The sequence below is a fragment of the Aquarana catesbeiana genome, linkage group LG01, assembly GCF_042186555.1.
Source record: "Aquarana catesbeiana isolate 2022-GZ linkage group LG01, ASM4218655v1, whole genome shotgun sequence".
Lineage (NCBI taxonomy): Eukaryota > Metazoa > Chordata > Amphibia > Anura > Ranidae > Aquarana > Aquarana catesbeiana.
This window is the reverse complement of record NC_133324.1, coordinates 604,175,724-604,191,524: the sequence shown is the minus strand read 5'-3', so window position 1 is coordinate 604,191,524 and position 15,801 is coordinate 604,175,724. Positions and strand designations below refer to the sequence as shown.

Genomic DNA, 15,801 nt, shown 5'->3' with positions numbered 1-15,801 from the left:
CACTGAACAGCCTCATTGCATCAAATGGAAAAAGCTCAACTCTTTCCAGGACAACCCTCTTATATACCCAGTAAATAGCTTCAGATGATACACCGAGATTAAACAAATCCTCCTACATAAGTTTTACTTGTTCATCTGCAGTCTTCTTGTTTCTACATCCCTTCATATTGCTGAAAATCCTTATGCATCTGTCAGTATCACAGAGGAGGGGGCAGAGAGCTGCAGTTAGAGCTCTTGTACAGTGTGTGAAAGCTGATTGGAGGAAAGGAACACGCCCCCTCCACACATGGCAAGGAACATACAGAGCTGTGTTGTGAATAGACAAGCTGTGTGCTGATCTCTCCTCCCCGTTGCCATTTTATCTCTGGTGTCGGGACAACTTGTCAGAAGGGACACATGCTGATAACAGATGAACAAAGCTCCAGAGATAAGACACTCGGAGCTTTGAAAAGAGACAAGTATATACTACAGACATATAATGTATGTGCTTTGTTCAGATTTCATGACTGAGGTTTACAACCATTTTAATAACTGTTACAGATAGATTTTATTCTTTTAAAAAGCATTGTTGCCAAGATTGTATTAGAAAGTGTGTCTAATGTGTTGAATAAAGTTTGGAAAAGGAAAGTGGTCAGAAACGCCACTTTCTCTGAAAAAAAAACTGCCACATGTATTGTGTTTCTGATTACTGCCCACCAGGCACAGCAGTGCATAAACCCAATGTCCTCTGCAACCACAGAACCTGCAGGTGCTCAGCTCCTAAGTACTTCTAGGTTCTCCTTTTTAGTGTGCTGGTAATAAGAGCCAGTTCAGCTACAGATCAGGGACTCTGTTCTGAATCTGTAATTGATTAGCCCAGATGGGGCATTGGGAGATTTGATAAGCACTAATGTCTCCAAAGAGCACCTGCAACCACAGTTCAAATTTAAAGATAATATACCAAATAATAACAAAATGTTTCCTATCCTAACAAGTCCTCCCTCCACACAGACTTCCCACCATGCTATCATCAGTTCTCCCCCCTCCTACACATACTGCCCGCCATCCTATCTGCACTACACTTCTGCACATGCTGCCTGCCTTCATACTCCTCTCCTGCCCATGCTGCCTGCCTTCATACTCCTCTCCTGGCTGTCCTCATAGCCTGCACTTACTGCCCACCATCCTACTGTCTGCACGCCACTTCGTCATATATTGCCTGCTGTCATACTCTCTACACTCCTCTCCTGTACATACTGGCAGCCATCATATGCTCCCTTCTCCTACCCTACATGTATAGCCTGCCATTATAACCCAACTCCTGCATAAACTGGCCACCATCATACCATCCGCTTGCCTTTCCAGCAAATACTGAACACTTTGAAATCTCCCAGACTCCTCTCCTGTACATTATGCCTGCTAAAATCCATCATGTTTTTATTGTTTGCCATGAACGGTACAGTTCTGGTTTTTTTTTTTTTTTTTTTTTTTTTTTTTTTTTTATGAATCCTATATTAAAAATGAGTTTACTTATGCCATTGTTCCGTCTTTGCTGCTTACAGGAACAGGCATCCTGGGTATGCCAGTGTGAGGAAGGCATGGTTCAGAAGCTGGAACAAGACTTCAAGTTAACCCTGCAGCAGCAGAGCTCGTTGGACCAGTGGGCAAATTGGTTGGATAATGTAGTCACCCAGGTGCTGAAGCCTTACGAAGGGAGTCCCAGTTTTCCAAAGGCTGCCAGACAATTTCTGTTAAAGTGGTCTTTTTACAGGTTAGAGGATAATCGTTACCATGCTCTAAAATTTTATAGTTTTCTACATTTAGGTTGACCACATATGAATACATAAATAGATGCATATGGAAAAGTTCTCTTATATAGAATTGGCCTTTAAATGTAATATCACTCTTTTCTTGAGGCTCAGACTGGGACATCTTTGTAAGGCTGCTTTCACACTGGGGCGGGTGGGCGCTGACAGTAAAACGCCGCAAGTTAGGTCTTTACCATCATTTTAGCGGTGCTATTCGGCCCGCTAGCGGAGCACTTTTCACCCCGCTAGCGGCCCAATAAAGGGTTAATTGCGCCCATGTGGTGCCGAAGCGCTTTGCGGGTGCATCGGCAGCGGTGCCCATTCATTTTAATGGGCAGGAACGATGTATACACAGTTTCTCCACCAACCCAAAGATGCTGCTTGCAGAACTTTTTTCAACGTCCTGCCAATGCAGTGCCCCAGTGTGAAAGCACTCGGGCTTTCACACTGGGACTGCAGGGGAGGCGTTTTTCAGGCGCTTTACAGGTGCTATTTTTAGCCCAAAAGCACCTGAAAAATGCCTCAGTGTGAAAGGGGTCTAAAGGTGCTTTCGCCAATATGGACGTGCCAGCCCCTTCCGTTTCCCCTGCTAGTGGCCTATGTTTGTTGCATTTCTGGTAGGAACCCAGCTGTTCTGGTTATGTAGTTTTAAAATGGCCACATACAGTTTTTTCATTTCAGATTTGATCTTGGATCATCATAATTTACCACTGTGTTAGGGTAATGTATTTCATTGCCTTGCTTATAAGAAAATATGGAAGCTGCCATTACTAATATCTCCTTATGGAAATGATTGCCATTCTATCTATAACAAAAGGGAAAATGTTTGGATGAAGTTCCACTTTAAGTATTCATTCTGTGAGCCTAACATTCTTCAAACTTTCCTAACTTCTTTTCTCTTACAGTTCAATGGTTATCCGGGATCTCACCCTGCGCAGTGCTGCCAGTTTTGGATCCTTCCACTTAATCCGATTGCTGTATGATGAGTACATGTTCTACTTAGTAGAGCACAGAGTGGCTCAGGCAACAGGAGAGACACCTATTGCAGTGATGGGCGAGGTGAGTTCACAGATTTTCAAATGGTTATCTTTTTTGTGTAGCACATGTGTTTTTAGATTATATACTAATGTAACTGTATTTTTATCTCTTGTAGTTCAGTGACCTGTCTACTATGTCTCCGATAGCAATGGATAAAGGTAAGTTGAGCTTTAAGAGCATCAGGCATTTGGTGAAAAGAAAATCTTCAGGTTAAGCTGACTTTGTTCCGAAAGGAAAACGAAAGTGCAATACTGAATGTTAACACAGTATAGTGCGGGTTAAAAATAAAGATCATGGATATGCATCAGCATAATACATAAGGCCTATAACGGAAGCTACATTTTTCCTCTTTAAAGAAAGCTTGTACTGGAAAAAAACAGACTGGCCTTGAACTGTTCTTTTGAATATACTTTGTTTCCTGGCTGTTGTGTTGATACAAATTCAATACTTGGAATTCATTACTTGTGGCCATAAACACTACAATCTGATTGTATAATCTTCTTTAAATTCACCAAAATTATGTAATGAGGACAAATCTAAAAAAAATCCTTTCAATGTGTGTCCAGGCATACAGGCCATTACCATAGTAGTTGGTAGATCTGAAATTTGTATAGTTGGCTTTACCTGGATTTTACATCATTGTTAAGGCCAGAAACCATTAGGTAACTTGCTTTTTTTTTCAGATGGGCAGCAAGAACACCCCCCATATTTCTGCAAATTTGGATTACCTTTAAATGGGCTCATGTGATGCAGCCCTGATGCTCTGATAACCGTAATCTTAGGTGTACAAAAGAAGTAAACTCCAGTACTCACCACTGTTAAATATACTTTATTGTTGCCACGCAAACACTCCACAATGTGCAGAATCGACACATATTCCAACAGCTGCTTTGATCGTAATTTTTCTCATTGGTTAGCTCTTTCTTCTTTTGAACACTTTGGAATTTTGCACAGTAGATTGGTCTGAGTACTGAGGGAGTGTAGGGTTTCTATTGAAATTATTTACCCTTTTGACGTTTTCATGTTTTATTGTCATAGAACATGGAGTCATATTAGATTTATATTTTTTACACTTCTCACGAGAACTAGGCACTTTCACTTGCTTTCATTTTAAACTGAAAACTAATCCCTCTTTAAGCTCGATTCCCATCTATGCATGTTGCTATTGAGAATTTCTGCAGTGCTTTTTGCTGTGGGTTTTGCGTTTTTTTTGTTAGTTTTTTTTCGGTTAAATTTTTTGTTGGGCAGATTTAAAAACACACTACATGCTTTTCTGCAGCTTCTCCATTGAAATCTAATAAACCAAAAAAAGCATGGTTTTGCGCTTCAAATCCCTGACCCTTTCCAAAAACGCAGAGGCACAAAAGTGCATTTATTTGAACATGTTCCATTGGAATCCATGTTTAAAAAAATACTCTGCATTTCTGCAAAAAGCATGAAAAATGCATTGGTGTGAACCTTAAATTGTTACTAAACCCACAATAGTAAAATCAGTCTGTTTATGCAGTAAAGCATGCTTGTTATACTCGCTGTGGAACCTAAGGGGTTAATCCTCCACATTGCGTAAAGAGGCTGTTTTGATACTGTGTTCTCTGATCCTCCCCTTCTTTTACTGTACCCAATTCATCTCCCGATATGGAGTTACTCTGCACATGGTCAGTTTGGTGTGTATAGCTAGAGTTTTGTTTTTTGTTTTTTTGTTTTGTTTTTTCTCTTGGGAGAGTGCATGTGATCAGCACAGGGCCAATCAGCACTGCCCAGACATAAAAGGTCAGGGGTCCTGCAGCCTCATAGGACAGTCAGAGGAGAATGAAAACCACTCCTACAAGCTTTAACCACACACTGATAGAAGTCACATGACTGCTGTAACTGCTGAGAAAAGGTATTTAGCAGTTTATATTTACTAAAAAAAAAAAATTACTAAAATAATTCCATTTCCATGTTCTGTGTACTGTGGGAGAAAAGATATAGTGAATACAGGGTCCTGGGTTTAGTTTACACTTCAAGGTGTGCATGCAGGCTTAAGCCAGCCATAGATGGTTCAAATCTCGGCCAGTTCATCAGGGACCGGCTGAGATTTGAACCATCTATAAGCAGGCTGATTGTACCCAAGTCGATCAATTGACTTGGGTTGAACCAGCATGTCAGATTTTTACATGCGATTATTGCCAGCGGCTATAGCCGCTATCCCAGCAGGGACGGCTCCCCGTGCCCCTTCCCCCTAGTCGGGAGAACACAATAGCGCTGTGGGAGGTATTCCCCCATCAAGACTGACTGTGTTAATGGGGAAATCGAGCAAGAAAATCACATCTATGACCTGCATTAGAGTTCACTAGATTGTATGCAAAATTTGCATCTGTCTGTATGACAGGTAGATTTTGTATGTGTCTTCCTCTAGTGGTGGCTGGAGGTATTGTATGCTGTGATAGCGGTTTCACAGCCTTGTCTTGCCTTCCCAAAACAAGCTATTTTTTCATGCTTGCTCCACGTAGCAAGTCACAATGGCGGGATATTAATGTGTGTGCATGGATTTCAGTTGCTTCTGTATCGGAAGTTTGGATCCTTATGAAAATTTGCCAATGTGCTGGTCCATTTCCCAGGATGTGCAATGGTCAGTGATACTTTGCAAATTGTCTTGCCTCCCTTGTTCACTCTGGGCCCCGATCTGATTTGGAAGTTGATTGGAATTCGTACTCTGATCCAAAGATTTTGGGACACCACACTTTTTTTTTTTTTTTTTTTCCTCTTGGGCTTTTAAGCCTTTTTACTTTTTTGTAGTTTTGGCTTTATACTTGGGGGTCATTGTTTTACCGGAATACAAAATGTCTTCCATTGTTTCATGTTTAAATCCGGCTGCATCAGGTATTCTCATGCTTTTCTCTGTATTTTTCTGCTGTCATTCTACCCTCACAAGCCTTCCACGTGGAAGAATCTTAAAGCATAGGGGGCACGTTGGTCTAGTGGATAGCACTTTCGCCTAGTAGTAAGCAGGGTCACTGGTTTGAATCCCAACCACGACACTACCTGCCTGGAGTTTGCATGTTCTCCCTGTGCCTGCATGGGTTTCCTCCGGGTACTCCGGTTTCCTCCCACACTCCAAAGACAGGCTGGTAGGTTAATTGGATCCTGTCTAAATTGTCCCTAGTATGTATGAATGTGAGTTAGGGACCTTAGATTGTAAGCTCCTTGAGGGTAGGGACTGATGTGAATGTACAATGTATATGTAAAGCGCTGCGTAAATTGATGGCGCTATATAAGTAACTGAAATAAATAAATAAAGCATGATGTCACGACCACGCTTGGCTTGATGATGTGCAGTATGTGGTGCTTAGGCCACATTCACAGGTGCATACTGATGCGTACACCCGTGCAAAGGCCATCTTTGCCCACGCAGGGTGTTCTTAGTGTCTGCATTTAGGCAGTCCTATTCACGTATAGCCCCACAGCTGCTGGTCCCAATTTGACATTCGTGTAGGTGCATGTCCTCGGACACATATGGTGTGCATTCAGGGACACACACTCGCATGGCTGACAAATTGGGCGTGCAGCCGCAACGTCCAAATAGCCATGTATTAGACTGTCTGCATGCAGATGCTCAGAACACCTGTGCATTCCACGTGGGCAAAGATGGCCCTTCACACGGATGTTTGCAAAGGTACGCCTGTGTAAATGAGGCCTTATTCTGATGGCCAAAAAACTCGCCTTTTGGTCTCATCAGATCCTAAGATTATTTCTTCGTATTTTCAGAGTCCCCCTGTTGCCTTCTGGCAAGCTACAGGCAAGCTTTGATGTGAGTTTTAGTTAACAATGACTTTATTTTACCACTCTCTCCAATAAAGCAATTATTGGTGAAGCTCTCAAGCTACAGCTGTATGTATAGCCTCGCCATTCTTACCATGGAGGCTGGCAAATTCTTGTCATCGAGTTGTCCTCGTGATGTAGGTTATGATACTGACTCACACAAGTTGGATCCTCTCAATAAATAAAACCTATTCCTTACACAGGTGATCTCCTCTATTATATGATTTTGGAAAAGAATTGGCTGTGCCATTAATTTTGGGGTGTCATTTTAAGACTGTCTATGCAAGAAGTAATTAGTTTGTTTTGTGTTTTTTTTTTTTTTTTGTTAATTTAGGTCACATTGCAGACACATGTTTTTACTTAACTAAAATGAAATTAACCATTTATGTTCTATGATGATAAAACATGAAAATATACAAAGCGGATACATATTTTTCTAGGAGCTGTATTTCATCTGTGTTGATGCTTTATTGGTAAATAGAGATTAGTGGAAGTGGCTTTATTTATTTTATTTTTTTTGTAGTTTTATTTATGGTCTCTCTCCGTTTTTTACAGACAACATGAGTGAACTAGGCAGTGACGATGCATCCGGCGAGACGCCGGTGAAGAGGGAACGTGTGGAGCTGAACCACTCCCTGCAGGACGTGTAATGCAAAAAAAGTTGCCAGCGCCTTATTGCTCCCCGTAATGGAATCACCTCATGTTTGAAGGCACACCTGCCTCAAACAAGAACTCTGTGAATTTAGTGCCTCTGCCACACATGACACGTGTTTTGGAAGAACTCTGCCATTCATTGAAGTTCAGTGTTTGAGTCCTGAAAAGCGAAGTTTGGCATGGGACAAATGTGACGTCACCGCATTCCTGACAATCTCACTCCAGACGTGTGCTATGTGCTAATTTTATCCTTTTTTACCTTACATTTTTTCACTCCTAAATACATTTCTGAGTTCTGAGTTAGATTCTAGGAGATGTTTCCATTTATTTTTGGAAGCTTTAGGAATTATAGCTCAGGCTTTCCATTCTCCTAATTCAGTTAGGTACGTTGTTGGGTTCCTAACTGCACCATGGCTCTGTTACCTCGTTATTTTGAACTGGGCATTTTTTTGCCAAATCATACTGCTTTTAAACACAATAAAATAAGTACCTGCAATGCATGGCTGTGATTGGAGATCTAATGATACAAAATTACTGTACATAAAAATAATAGCTCATGATATTCTATTAAGTAGTGTAGTCTGCGGCGTGTGCTTGCCAAGAGTATGAAATGACACTGTTTTTATGCTCATTAACAAAGATGTGACAACTTATTGAAGGATTTTCTCTGCCTATATCTCTGGTAACATCTGCTTATTACACTTTTGTCAGCCTTTAGGAGCATGTACTGTACACTTCTGGCATGACACTGGCTTATATTCTTGCAAATGAAAGTTTATTTTATCTGTTTAAAGGGAATCTATAGTGCGAAAAAATTGATTTCTCAACATGATGGTTAGTGTATTGTGTGAATTAAATTATATAATATATTTAGTATTTGTACTTGCCAGCAGTCATGAGTGGGCAAGGGACCTCATCAGAAAAGCAGCTGATTGGCCAGTCACAAATACTGAACTTAAAGTGGTTGTATACCCCCAATGCGGAAGTTGTACCTAATAGGTAAGGCTTACCCATAGGTACTGTAAATATCTCCCAAACGTGCGCCTTTTTTTTAGGAGATATTTATCTTGTAGTGCCCCGATGATGTCATCGGCACATGCGCTTTGAAGAAACGGTCCTCCGTGTCATTCCTTCACTAGCAAGTGCCATGACTGATGGCTCCTGCGTGCATGCGCAGGAGTGTGGTCATGTGACTCAGGCCAGTCACAGAGCCAGAGTCCGTGACCCCGGAAAGGAAGAGGGGCGATAATGCATGCGGTCACCAGCGGGGACATCGCAGGCTTTGTTTGCAGGTAAGTGGCACATAATGCAATGCATACTAGCCCATGAAGCTTTTACTTTGCAGGGGGAAAAAGAGGAAGTAAAATCCATTAGGGTTTACTTCCTCTTTAAACTATGTGGTCTTGATTTGTGGCACTGTGTGTCTTACGGGTGTAAAATCTCTAAGACATACCGTAATTACTTGGGTTTATAGCTGCAAAAAACAGCAACTATGAAAACTCTGTATGCCTGCAACATTAGGGAAGTCGTTTGTTGCCTAGAGCCAGTGCAAAGAACTGAATGTGATTTTAAAAATCACTTTTAACTAAAACCGTTAAAACAAAGATGAAACATTAATTACTTGTAAAAATAGTCATTTCGACTCTTCTTGGTATCCAGGCCAACACTGCACTCTAGCTTTTAACTTGAATTGTCCTTATATTACATAGTGCTTCACATCACCAGCACAACACATTTTAATAAATTGACATAACTGAGAGCAGGGCATGATTTGGCAGATAACTTGTGTGGTGAGCAATGCCAAGTAGATTACAACACTCAGTAACATCACAATATCTTTATTATTGGTTTATCTTCAGGACACGTTTCTGTGGTGTGTTTTTTTTTTTGCTTTTGTTTTTTTGTTTTTTTTTTTGTTTTGTTTTTTTAGATCCTTTTATTGATGCCAATTAGCTGGATGGAGCAAACCTTACTGTCAAAATCTTTTTGTTTTTGTAGGGTATTTATTATATAGTCTTTTAAAATACTGTATTATGCAAAAATAAACAAAAAGGAGTGTAGTGAGCTGGCATATTTCTCTGATTATGGCAAACCACCTGTCAACCATGCTATTTTATTAAAAATTCCTACCTAAGAGCAAACAAAAGCCAAGATGCCTGCTATTTTTCCCAGCCAGAAAAACCTCCTTGTGTGCCTCTCTGAAACTAGTTAAATTTTTCCTACTAGGGGCCTTCAGGGGTGAGTCCCACCAAGCTGCCATTGCCCCGTCCAGTGAGTGCATTTGCTGCCATGGAATCACATTTGTGAGATGGTTATGAGAAGTCCCAGGCAGTGCTAGCATTATTTGTAGTGCACATAGTAATGGCTCGAGCACCCTGGGATGTTCTAAGGTGCATAACCAGCTATCCTAAACTGGTCCAGGGACAAAAACATGGACTCAAAGCAGGTTTTCCAGCTGCCTTATCAATACTGGTAGGGGTTGCCTCCAAGCATGCATGCATACATATATATACGTACATGGCTGTGCAGCTCAAATAGAAAAAAATGTGTGAATAATGAACAGTTAAGGTACCCAGTGTAAAGGTATTTTTGTTTTTAATTTAATTTTTTTTTTTTTATGGAAAGCGATGCAGTTTTTAAACATAGTATTTAATACACATATAAGAAGAAAAGAAAACCCATTGTAGATTCCCTTTAAAGTGGTGGATGCTCAGTCATGGCTGTTCTGACTTGTTTAGATACCAAAGCATCTTGTAGGCAAAGCACAAGGGGGTTTTGCCTTTTATTTGGGAGACTTGATTGTGCTGAATTTGGGCAGGCCCCTTTTAGTTTTTGCTGTGGTGCCTTTTAGAATCCAGTTATGGATATTTGTATTTTTTTAGTTGTCATTTTTAAACAGATAAGGACTGTTGACTAAAGTATCTGTAACGCGATAGATTTGTGCTGGTCTTTGCTCAGTGTCTTTTTTTGTTTTGTTTTGTTTTTTTTGTTTTTTTGTTTTTTGTTTTCCTGGCTCCTTTTTGGCATTTAAAGAACCAGTTTAACAATTCAGTGCCTTAGTATATCTGAACCTGCCTTTCCACAATCCTCCCTGTTCCTCTGTTGATGCTTATTTGTGTTTTTTGTGTTTGGCGTCTGGTCCATAAAACAGCTGGTATATTTAAGCCTTATCCAGCTTAACTATATCTTTTTTTTTTATAACCATTTTATTTTAATGTATATCAGCCTAGTGGCTTCTGTGAATAAAGCAGGTAACATGTTGATCTAAGTAATAATAGAGGCCACAGGTTTTTCTAAAGGTGCCCATAGATCTGAGAAGATTGGCGATTGGAGGAACAATCATATACTTATGATTGTTCTGTAACCTTTGAAGACCTCCCCTTTGACCAACCAATTTCTGAGACTCAATCTGTCAAAAGATTTTCCCAGACTATTGGTCATTGTTCTTAAGATAATGCTTGATTGATTGGCATATACCTCCAGTGCCGGGACAAGGTCATCTAGAGCCCAGAGCACACATGCCAAACTGCGCACAAAAACACTGAGCACTAATCTGCATGCTTACCACCTAAGTATAAATTCCCCCTCTGCCCCCCTGCTGAAATCTTTCCTCTTAACACAAGTCTTTGCCCCCAGCTCAAATGCCCCCCCCCCCCCCCAAATAAAGTCGCCTCCTCCTAGCACACAACCTCTACCAATGAAATGTCCCCTTCTAGTACACATCTTCTCGACCCCCCCCCCCCCCCAAATTTGCCCTCCTAGAAAATGCTTATCCCCCTTGCAACACAAATCCACTTCATCTCCTAGTGGCACCCTCTCCCACCTCACATGATACTATAGTGCCCAGTACAGCTGCCCCTCTTGCCCACCCCTTGTCCCGGCCCTGTATACCCCCATACACATTAAGCATGCGAGTCAGTGTCATAATTGTTCCATGGTGGTGGTTTAGTGGTCAAATCTTCTGACTGTCATTTCAAGCCTATGGGTAGCCCATGGGCTTGTGTGCATGGGCACTGTGTTTCTATGAGTGCTAGGAACTTAGCTGCCACATTTGCATTTTATGGATTGCTATTCTGAGTGAAAAATAGGTGTGCATGTGGACGAAGTGAAAAAAGCACGGCTTCCTTTTTTGCAGAAACTGCTCAGCTGTGTTAACCATATGAACAGAACTCAGGACAGCAGAACACACAAAGTGTCTTTTGAACACAACCCTTCAAAGCTTTAGAGCTCATGCAGTAGTTTGGAAAATGACCTACAAATTAGTATGTATGAAATGCTCAAAAAGTGGTATATTGTGTAGTGTTTCGGTGAAAATGTTGCTTATAGTTTTCACCTGATGTATCTGAAACCTAGTTATTTGCAAATAAAGAAACATTTATCTAGCGTTTGACCGAAATGTTATATAATGCTTAAAAGTCAGCATTATAATAAATTAAAGATGACCTATCACTGCAAATTATCAAAACTTTAGAAATTTTAAAGTGGTGATCCTGTAACAGGACTCTTCCCTGTTTTTTCTTTTGTTCCCACCCAATTGTGACCATGTGGCCTTGTATCCCCTTCCCTTTTTAGGAGTATGTAGTTGCCTTTCTGTTTAATACTTTGCAAGCCTGGGAATTTCAGAAGTTAAAAAAAAAAAACGGAACATCAAACGCCGCTTTTACCATACTTGTCTATTGAATCTGCTACAATCCCTAGGGATTAGTTGCTAATAGTAGCAAACCTTTACTACAGATAACAAAAATTATACTGTGGTGTAAACTACACAAGTGGCCTGTGGTAGCTATTAGTCTCACACAACTATAGCATTGTATGCTTATTCAACATCGCTACTACATGTTACTTATGTAGTTTACATCATAGAGGCCATTTTGCCATTGTGCCATCAGAGGCTATCTGTTTTGAAGTGCTAGAGAGTGTAGCAGTGCTTGTTGTAAGCATTGCTCTTTACATAACATTTTTATGATAAAGCCTGGGTAAATAGGCCTTTAAGTGGTAGCAAGCATTCCCCTTCCTGCAACCCTCCTATAGAAGCACCTGACCTATATCATGCAAAGGTTAAATAAACAGGCTGGTGCTCTTTTAAACCATGAGAAATTTCCTGTGGGGTTTACAAAATGTGGACACCTCTTAAGGTTCTTTGAAATGTACGAAAGAGTGCTTGTGAGTGTACGTTGATTTTTTTTTTTTTTTTTATACACATATATACCATAAACATAAGTGAACAGTTGTTCCAGTTGAGTTACACCAGGCAAGTGGCTTTTAGTCCTTACTGTTCTGTAAGAAAAAAAGTTGCCTCAAATATGGTGTATCAGCCAAGATCTCTGCTCATTCTTGTAAACTTTATACTTTTCATTCAGGTGTATAGTACACCATATACTTCTGGCTTTGTAGTTCTCCCACATTGTTATTTATCTGCTCCTCCTCTCTTATTGCCCCAGTCACAGAATGGCTTGTACTTGTTGAACCATAGAATGAGCTATACTTTATCAGCTGAAAGAAATTGTAAATTTACAAGAATGGGCAGAGATCCAAGCCATTGGATCCATTAGACGTAACTTTTAAACATAACCGCAAGGATTAATAGGCGTTTGCCTGGAGTTCTTCTTTAAGATTACATCAGTATTTCACTAAGAAACAGTCTAATTCAGGCCTTTTACAGACTTCAGGTTTCCCAGGCTTCAAAGAGACTACATGCTTGTGTACACCTTTTGTGTTTTTTTGGGAATGCGATTCCTTTTTTTATTTTTCTAAAATAACATATACAAGCTGTATTTTCATATGTAAATGAAATACACTATATATTTGACTAATTTCACAGTAATGTAAATATACATATGATGCCCATTTTGACACAATGCTTCATGTTTTTGGTCTTTGTAACTCATTTTATTTTCTTGTAAAGTGAATATTGGATTATATTGAATTTAATGTGTTAATGTCTCTTCTGTCTTTATTTACACTACATATGTTGTATTTGACAAATGACAATAAATGTAGATGAATAATAAAACTATATTTGACATGGCATTTAATCACTTATTATTCTGAAGTCGTCATGTGTAGTAGTCAAAAACCAGTGGCTTGTAAACCATGTTCTTCTGTCGCTTGATGATGTTCACATGTGGTCTGTAAGTTCAGATGTGGTTTGTAAGTTGACAGTGTGTAAGGGCCCCTACACAACTATTATGTGTTATCATAGGTTAAGGTGCCCAATGATAAATAATATGAGCTCAATTAGAAAAATTTGAGTTTTAGAAAGTGTGACATCCATGCTTATGTCAGTTAGTAAATTAGTGATCTAAATTAACCGCTTCATCCCCGGAAGGGTTTACCCCCTTCCTGACCAGAGCACTTTTTGCGATACGGCGCTTTAACTGACAATTGCGCGACGTTGCACCCAAACAAAATTGACATCGTCTTTTTTTTTTTTTTTTTTCCCACAAATGGAACTTTCTTTTGGTGGTATTTGATCACCTCTGCGGTTTTTATTTTTTGCGCTATAAACAAAAAAAAGTGATAATTTTGGGGAAAAAAAGCAATATTTTTTACTTTTTGCTATAATAAATAGATCCCGCCAAAATATATTAAAAAAAATTTCTCTTTTAGGCCGATATGTATTCTTCTACATATTTTTGGTAAAAATAACGCAATAAGCGTATATTGATTGGTTTGCGCAAAAGTTATAGCGTCTCTACAAAATAGGGGATAGATTTATGGCATTTTTATTCTAAATTTTTTTTTTATTATTATTAGTAATGGCGATCTGCGATTTTTATCGTGACTTCGACATTCTAGCGGACACATCGGACACTTTTGACACTATTTTGGGATCATTGTCATTTATACAGCGATCAGCGCTATAAAATGCACTGATTACTGTGTAAAAGACACTGGCAGGGAAGGGGTTAAACACTAGGGGGCGATCAAGGGGTTAAGTGTGTCCTAGGGAGTGATTCTAACTGTGGGGGGGATGGGCTACCCCTGACATGACAGCTATCACTGCACCCGATGACAGGGAGCAGTAGATCTGTCATGTCACTAGGCAGAACAGGGAAATGCCTTGTTTACATAGGCATCTCCCCGTTCTGACGCTCCTTGACATGATTTCTGGCATGGTCACGGAGTACGTGGCGCGCGCCCGCCCACAATGCCGCGATTTAAAGGGGATGTACTTGTACGCCCATTTGCCCATCCATGCCATTGTGCCAACTTACATCGACGTATGTGGCTAATGATGTGCAGGGGACTGAAGGGGAGAGCCGAGGAGATTTGAATAAAATGGCAGGGGTGTAAGAACAGAGCCTTGGGGGGGGACCCCCTTCAGAAAGAGGAGAGGAGACGGTACATTTGTAGGTGGCAGTTGTGGCACTTGGATAGAAAAACCAGAAAGGAGCAAGCCTTGGAAGCCAAGGGAGTAGAGGGGTGTGTGTTTTTTGATAAAGCAAGTAGTCAACTGTGTCAAATGCAGCAGAAAAGTCTAATAGAGTACTAAAAAGCCATTTGCTTTAAGACCCCTTTCACACTGAGGCAATTTTCAGGTCAGGCGTTTTGACACTAAAAATAGCGTCTGAAAAAAATTAATTTGAATGGGTGCTTTCACACTGGGGTGGTAGAAAGTCCTTTAAGCAGCATCTTGGAAGCATGTTTGGAGCACTGTAAAAAGCGCTCCAAAAATGCCCCTGCCCATTGGAATGAATGGGCAGTGCTTAAAATCGTTTCGAAATCGCCGCAAAACTACTTTACTTTTTTTTTTTTTTTTTTTTTTTTTTTTTTAAGATCACATTGTCACGTGACCTTAAAAAAAAGCACTCCTCTAAAGCACTGCAAAATCGACTGGCGTTTTAGCAGCTGTTATTTAGCAGCGCTTGTTGTTGGTTAGAGCCAGACTGTAAGGGGTTGAGAAAGTTATTAGTGAGGCAGCAGCTCAGACTATTGTAGGCTAGGTGTTCTGGGATTATGCAGGTAAATGGGGGCAAGGAAATAAGTCTTGTGGTGTTCAGGCTGGTGAGGTTCGGTGAGGGCTTTTTAGGTATGAGCATGACCAGTATATGTTTTAGAGGGGAAGGGTAGATGCCAATAGAGAGAGGTTGAAGATGTGAGTAAGGGCATTGAAAAGACAAATTGGGTCATTAGAGTAGTTGTAAAGGAATAGGATACAGGGGTCAGGTGGTGGGGTGGTGGGTGTCAGAAAAGTTTAGCAGGGTCAAAAGATGGAAGCATTGAAAGTGGTGGTAAAGATATTTTTTAATTGGTGGAGATGACTGGGCACTGGTGATCTTGTCATGAATTGAATTTTTTCTTTTTTCATCAAGGAGATCAAAAGGGTTAACCACTTAAAGACCAGCCTCGTTTTGGATTTTAGGTGTTTACATGTTTAAAACAGTTTTTTTTGCTAGAAAATTACTTAGAACCCCCAAACATTAGATATTATTTTGTTTTTTCTTACACCCTAGAGAATAAAATGGCGGTCATTGCAATACTTTTTTTCACACCGTATTTGCGCAGCAGTCTTACAAAC

General features: G+C 40.2%; 1 protein-coding gene across 2 annotated transcripts in view; it reads left to right on the top strand.

Moving 5' to 3' along the window:
* RFX2 (regulatory factor X2) overlaps nucleotides 1–10,975 on the top strand; it is an 88,697-nt gene extending 77,722 nt beyond the window's left edge. For both annotated transcript variants that reach the window (XM_073599026.1, XM_073599036.1), the window contains 4 exons: nucleotides 1,542–1,750; nucleotides 2,693–2,846; nucleotides 2,941–2,983; nucleotides 7,182–10,975. In XM_073599026.1, the coding sequence (XP_073455127.1) occupies nucleotides 1,542–1,750; nucleotides 2,693–2,846; nucleotides 2,941–2,983; nucleotides 7,182–7,276 (501 nt within the window). In that variant the 3' untranslated portion in view covers nucleotides 7,277–10,975. The remainder of the gene's footprint in view (nucleotides 1–1,541; nucleotides 1,751–2,692; nucleotides 2,847–2,940; nucleotides 2,984–7,181) is intronic.
* The last annotated feature ends 4,826 nt before the right edge of the window (nucleotides 10,976–15,801 follow it).